Genomic DNA, 7,612 nt, shown 5'->3' with positions numbered 1-7,612 from the left:
TCTGCTCATTTTAAAAGTTGAAAACAAACAGGTAAAATCGAGTTTGTCCTTTAGGTGTCAGCAGAAGAGCGCATTACCATTGGCAACTGGTGCCTGGTGATAATTGTGTGCAATATGCACCTCAAACATTTGAAGCATATTTCCTTTTATTCACTTTCTTTACATGTTCACATGACCATTAGCGTTTCTATCCATGTCAGACCTGACACACTTTTTGTTTGGTTTGGGTAAAAGCAAGGGGAAATACTGCAAACGTAATTACAGTTTTAGTTATGTCAAGGGTCCATATGTACTCCCCTGAGGCATGTCGTAAAACCACAGAATTACAGAGCAGCTGGGACTTAATTGTAAGCTATCATTTTGTACTTGGGTTTATGTACTTTCTCCTCCCATGCAGGAGGAATATGTTCTTCAAATGATTGAGGAACCACTTTAGTTTTATCCTGACAGTTTGAATTTGTGTTCAGGTTGTATTAAAAGTCACCCTGTTTGGCATTTACTCAACAAAAAATAAATAAAAATCAGGAAATAACTAAATTATTTTGACATGAAACACCACCTTTATGTAGTCTAACCTTTCAAATGCATTTCGCTGGCGGCCATTCATTACATCCTTAATGCTATCTTGTTACGCTTTCCAAGTGACACTCAATAAACTCAGTCACGCTTACACAGACACCCACCGCAGAACGTTTGCCTCACAGTTCTGATGTATCTGGTTCCAGCATTGGCTTGGTTTGTATGTTCACACTGTGTTTGTTTTTTTTTCTACGGGAGACTTTCTCCCGCATGCCAAAAACATACATGTTAGACTTGAAATCAAGGGTACTGATATAGAAATCTTAAAAGGCCACAAAGTCCTTTTCTTTGAAAATACAAGGTCCATTTATAGGATGGTCTTTCTACCTAACTGGAAATAAAATGTCATTTAAATTTTGACATTAAAACATCATTTAAATGATGTGCCCTCATATATCAAATGACCTCTTGGAAATGTCTCATACTGCATTGTTTTTTGTCTGATTTGAACTACATTGATTTATTTTTGTATCCAATGTGTCATCATCACGTGCAAAATGCTATCCTGTGATGAACAATTGCCCATAAAGTACACTCCTTAAGGATATTGGGGAATCCCAAGAATGCAGGCTGCATGCTGTCCTGTTGGCTCCAGTGCAAGCCTGAGGCCTGACATTGTGCCTGGCAGCAACCCACTCGGCTTACATGCACATGTGACAGCAGCTCTTGTGTAAATATGGCCTGTATCTGTATTTGGAAACACATTTTTTCCATCAAAATCGTGTGAACCATGCAGGTTATATACCAAATGGGCCTCTGACATGGATGGTATATAGACAACAAATCAAATCCTCCTTGATTACAATTCACATGACCCAACCCTCCCAAAAAGTCTTGTCTTCCTATCAACTCGGCAGGCCCCTGTGCGATTTGTATGAGAGCGGCCACTATTATTGATGACAGAGGAAAGGATTGTTATGCATGGCCTCGTGTGGGATGCCATCAGAGAGCGCGATTGGGAACCTTTTGAAAATGTCAATGTGACACATGATTATGAATATAAAACAGTCATATAAAGCCCATGATCACTTGACAGGAATAGGGGAGTTGACAGATGGTGGTGTGTGGAGGCTTGTAGTGAATATCCAAGTTACAACAGCCTCATGTGTGGAGAAAATTATTGGGAAAAAAACATCTCATTGTTGTTGATCAACTCACAACCCAGGGAGAAAAGCCATTTTTCTTAACGCTTGTTCTGACATTAGTTTGGAAACATGTCACACAACTTGTCCTCCTGCAAGGGACGGACTGACGACAGATCCAGGATGTAGCCGTTGGGTGGGACAGGCTTCAAGAACTTTCCCGTGCGCTCCAATTGTGTTTTGTTTTCTTCAGAGTGGCATTCACAGCCCTCATATACAAACCCTATAAATGGGCCGCAATATGTTCTCTCCATTTTAAGTTGTATTACCTCACATTGTACTGTAGATATTGGACACTTCTGAGTTTCATTGAATGCAAAAAAATACATTAGTATTACTCCCCCTAAAAAGGTTGTAATGAGCTTTTTATTATAAAGTCCAGCCAACGATAAGAACAAAGGAATAAGAAAGTACTTAAAAATCTCCATTAACCCCGATTAACATCCCAGTGATGCACAGATCTCAGAGGAAACTGACTAAATAAATTTGAATCACTAAATTCCATTTTGAGACTCAATCTACTTCAGTGTTAACAATGTGACCTCCAAAAAACAGTTGCATCAATCTACTGTACATTAAACAAGTTTTACAACTCCAGGTGGGGTATCCATATCCTGACGCTTGGGCCAGATGAGAGCATTTTCATTTGAGAAAAGTTACGATGGTCCAGAAGTCTCAGGAAATTCAGATCTTTGTCTCTCTCTCTCTCTCTCTCTCTCTCTCTCTCTCTCTCTCTCTCTCTCTCTCTCTCTCTCTCTCTCTCTCTCTCTCTCTCTCTCTCTCTCTCTCTCTCTCTCTCTCTCTCTCTCTATATATATATATATATATATATATATATATATATATATATATATATATACAAATATATATATATATATATATATATATATATATATATATATATATATATATATATATATATATATATATATATATATATATATACTCTGTATATTCATATTAGTCATACACGGTTAAAATATAAGGTGACTTCACTGTGACTTTGAAAAATGAGATCCGAGTAAGTTATTTATTGAGACTGTGCTGTACTCAAATGATCTCCAATAAATGATCTTACAGAATTGATATTTCTTAATTGTGCAGTACTCAAATGAACTGAAGTAGCAACATTTATAACAAGCTTTAAGGACTAAAAAAAACAACAAGAAAAAAATCTGATCTTGAGCAGTGCAGATGTCTCTCTCTGAAGTCAGCTAAAAATGATTGTCTCTGGTACTCCACACTGAAATTGACCATATGAATAAATAAATAAATAAATAAATAAATAAATAAATAAATATCTTATTATTGTCGCTGCTGCAAGAAAAGTTGCAAATCCTCAATAATATTTTCCCAAGAATCATTGAAATCTAAATTTGAAAACTACGCTGTATGTATCTGAAATTCGGGACAGGGCAGATTAGAATGTACAGTGGAACCTCCAAAGATGAACACACTTCAGATATTAGATATAAATTCCAAGTCCATCACATAACATTTTACAATTTAAATGCCACACAAACAATATAAAAAATGACAATAAATTATCTTTGATAACATATGATGGATGTTGATAGATATGATCACCTGTCATTTCTGCTTGTGCTATCAAGGCTAGTTTCTTCACATGAAAATGAAACTGAGTCACTTTCACATGTACATTTCATGTTCATGTTTTTTAAGGCATATTGCTGACATATTGCTGACATATTTTGAGCCAGCAATACTCCGGTCTGTTCTCGTGTTAGAATCCATTCACCTTCAACTTGTATTAATATAGCTGTGTTGTTTGACTTTGGTAGTTTGCATTGCCGATTGTATGAAATGATAGAGGAGGGAGGGGGTCCTTTGAATTCCAAGGTTCCACTGAACATGTTCGTATACAAAACAGGACATAGTATATCGGGAAATAATGTTCCAAATCCATCGTCATAGTTCTTACCTGTACAAATGTATTTATATTCTTCTTCATCTGCGGATTTTTTTTTGTGTACAGTAATTGCTACAATCGCCATCGCATATAAAATTATTCCTCTATAATGTATAAACAACAAAATTATATATATATATATATATATATATATATATATATATATATATATATATATATATATATATATATATATATGAATGCATTATACACACGAGACATTCAAACAGATTCCTCATTGGGTTTTACAATGTTCATGTTACAATGCACAATGCTACTTTGTAACACCTTTACCACAAATTAGACTATGTGTGTCATGTGGAAAGATGTCATTTCAATCTTCAAAAAAACACACAAAAATCAGTTCCACATCGATAACCCCTTTATAATTGAAATTACAATAGCACAAAAGAGCTTTGTTTACTTTAGAGTTCACCTTGTATACAATATAGAACATATGGATCTAAGTATCTCTTTAAATGATTAGATATATTAATAAAGTTGCAATGTCATAATGCAGCAGTTCAGTGAGTGCTCCAATAGTTTACGGAAAAAAATGATCAAGATGGCTGAAAGAGAAACGAATCAACAAACAAATTATATTGTCTTTTTTCGGAGGAGTATAAATGACGTCAAGGGGTCATGCAGTCCTCCGCCTGTTTCTTTTAAGTGATTGAGCCACGTACCGAAAATTGGTCCTGCAGAACAGCAAGTGCCTGACTTGAAGTTAGACAACATTAAAGGGGTCCCCTCCTGACAAAACAAAAAACAAGTATAACGGAGTGTCAATTTTGTGCCTACATACATACAAGTGCTTTGTTAGCATCACAAGTTTGGTTTTGGACTTTGGCTGGAGCTTTTCACTGACGGCAGCAAAGAACCGACGCTGAATGCAGACGGTCTCATCTGAACAAACACTGCTTTGTTTTCCCTTGGTTGTCATTCCGAAGAAAATGACGGAAACAATGATTGGATCTAGCATGTGAAGTCCTCAAACACCCCGTGGTGTCCCGTGTGATGATGGTGGTGATTGGGCAGCATCGTGTTGGCGTAAGCCCCTTCTGGGTGACTCCGCGTTACGGTATTGGGCTCCTGTCGAAAGCACAGAAAACAACTTGAATTGTACTCGATCTTTGCAAGGTCAATTTCAACATTGAAAGAACATTGCAAAGATAATATTTCTAAAAAGAGATTTCTTAATGGGACTCCTAGTTAAAATTTACCATCTAACAAAACAACATAGAAAAAATAATATTTTTCTTACAAAAGTCCACCTAGCATGATGCTAACAAACACAAGTACCATCAACGCATGTCAGCAGTCAATAGAACACTATTCACAGGCAGATATTGTTTACTGCAAATTTCCCCATTGTGGGATGATTAAAGGCATTCTGATTCTGATTCTACCACTTACTAAGTCACACAGTAGTTGTGAATGTATTATTTTTTGCGTCTGTGTGACTGGGTTATAATGACCCGTGCACAACAAAAGCCACATTGATGTAATTGCACAAACTGTTCAATTCTTTCCATGTTATTTTTTATGTTATGAAGACTTTTCTTCACCAAATAATCAAGTTTTGCTTGGGGACCAAATATGTATTTATTTAACACAATTTTAAACTGATGCAATATCTATTGTCATAATCAATAAACACGAAAATAGAAGCGTGTTAATTTACCGAGAGGAAAAGCTACAAAATTAGTGAGAGATAAAAAAATAATTAATCAGAGGTAGTAAACGTTTCTCGATTAATATTTTAACATTGATCCACATCGATCGCACATCTGATTTTAATCATAATAACATCTGGGCTATAAATTTCAATGCAGTAAAAACAAATACTGCACAAGCTTTTACATTTCAAACTTAAAAGACAAAGAAAAAAAAATCTGAAAAATCTGAAAAAAGTCATGGCATTAATAACATTTTTGTCAAAACACTCAGGCGCACATCCATAAAACCGCCCCTGATTAAAATTTGCTGTTGGCCAGTGAAATGAATGAATACATGACAATGTTTTGCGTCCAAGAATACTTTGGCCATGAGTCTGCCCAACTGAACAAAGCAAAAATCACTACTCAAAAATCTTGTAAAATGCTTTGCACAATGGTGAATGCTGTTTTCCTTCCAATGTGTGTCATGTCCCATTATCCTAAAACTTGCCTGTATTATGAGATAATGTTCTGACATTTTCATAACTATCCATGAAAAAAACAAAACACAACAAAACAAAATTATATGAGTCAATTTTTCCCATTCATTCATTCTTTTTCCATTCGGCATTAAACTCATGAGTGTCGCGGGGGTTGCTGGAGCCAATCCCAACTATCTCCAGGCACTGTAGGCGGGGGACACCCTGAATCAGTTGCCAGTCAATCGCAATTTGGAGTGTTCAATCAGCCTTCCATACATATTGTGTTGTACATATTGGAATGTGGGAGGAAAACAGAGGACCCAAAGATAACTCACACAAGGACGGGGGAACATGCAAACTCCACAGAGGGAGGCCGGAACTCATGACTTCTATACTGTGAAGTTGGCATTATGACCACTCGACTACCAGGCCGCCCTGAAATAGATGTATTTAACTCATTCACTGCCATTCATGAATTTATTCGGGAATTGAAAATATGACGTTGAGCGCCATTCCCGAATTGTTTTCGGGTTTTGTTTTTTCATGCTTTGGTGCCAATAAAGTGCTGGCCATGGTCTCTGGAAATGGCCTCTGGCAGTGTTTTTTCTTGTCACCAAGGGGGCAGTATTTGCCTTTTTTTCCATTTTAGCACTTTGTTCCAGCTTCAGCTGAAAACAATTCAGGCAGTAAAGGGTTAATGCGATATATAAACCAATATGTATGTACAGTAAAGTCTCGTTATATCGATATTCTCGGGAGTCGGAAAAAATATCGATATAACCGGACTATCGATATATCCGATCCTACGGCATGTAAATTTTCTCCTTGCGTTCATAGAAATAGTATCGTAATAAGCAGTACTATCGATATAACCGATATCGATATAACGAGACTTTACTGTATTTTGGACAGCCGCCCTCATTTTAAGATCATATCACTCCAGACTCATATAATTTAGGAATTAACTATTTTTTTCTGACGAAATAAGAAACTCTAAGGGTTCTAACGCTGAATTGAATGTTGATGTCGTTCTAAACCTCAATATTCTGTGGGTCCTGGAATTCAAGTGATAATGACAAAAACCCTGGCACTGGAGTGGACACATTTTTGCACATGTTAAGGATTAAACAAAAAAAGCAATCACTCAGGAAAGGGTGACGTAAGCAATGAAAAACAGCAAACGTTAACAAGGACAAAAGAGGAACCTAACCCCATGTGTGATGACATTACCTTGGTCCGAGACAGATGGAAATACAAAATGAAACTGATATAGGTCAAAGGTTTTTGGAAAATGTATTGATTTTAATCTCTGCCAGCACAGATCTAGCGGTAAACAGCTCTGAGAACTGACTGTTGGACTCATTTGAGAAACATCCAAACAAAGTTGTGCAATAAACAAATCTAGCCCTTGAGCAAAAGGCTGTTATGTATTAGGAACATATTCTCATTAGTGGACAAGTAGAAAAATATGATTTCCCCTGAATATTTTGATTTACAGTAGTTTCCTAGTAGAAGCCCAGCGCCACGGGAAGTAGCCACGACATGAAAAGAAGCACACTTTGTTGCGTTACAGAATGTGCCAGACCTCTATCTTCATTTCTTCCAGACCCACTGTTGCAACAGTGGCAGGCTGCGGTTGCGGCTTGCGCTTCTTTTCCTCTCTGTGTGGCCTCAGTACACGTTGTAGCCGTTGCTTGAAGACCTGCATGATGGTATGAAAGGACATTACGTAAAAAGCTGAGAAGATAACATGACTACAGTGAGTAGCAACTAAGTACCCATTGTAAGATTGTACATCCGGAGATACAAGTAGCAAGTATT

General features: G+C 36.8%; 1 protein-coding gene across 1 annotated transcript in view; it reads right to left on the bottom strand.

The window, feature by feature from the left end:
• Positions 1-3,878: 3,878 nt before the first annotated feature.
• The window catches only part of asic4a (acid sensing ion channel subunit family member 4a), a 123,668-nt gene continuing 119,934 nt past the window's right edge, over positions 3,879-7,612 (bottom strand). Inside the window, 2 exon segments of the mRNA XM_089002433.1 lie at positions 3,879-4,743; positions 7,377-7,493. Of these exon segments, the coding sequence (XP_088858559.1) occupies positions 4,627-4,743; positions 7,377-7,493 (234 nt within the window). The 3' untranslated portion in view covers positions 3,879-4,626.

The sequence above is a fragment of the Hippocampus bargibanti genome, linkage group LG08, assembly GCF_051943395.1.
Source record: "Hippocampus bargibanti isolate YZ-2025 linkage group LG08, ASM5194339v1, whole genome shotgun sequence".
NCBI lineage: Eukaryota > Metazoa > Chordata > Actinopteri > Syngnathiformes > Syngnathidae > Hippocampus > Hippocampus bargibanti.
This window is presented reverse-complemented; position numbering and strand designations above follow the sequence as displayed.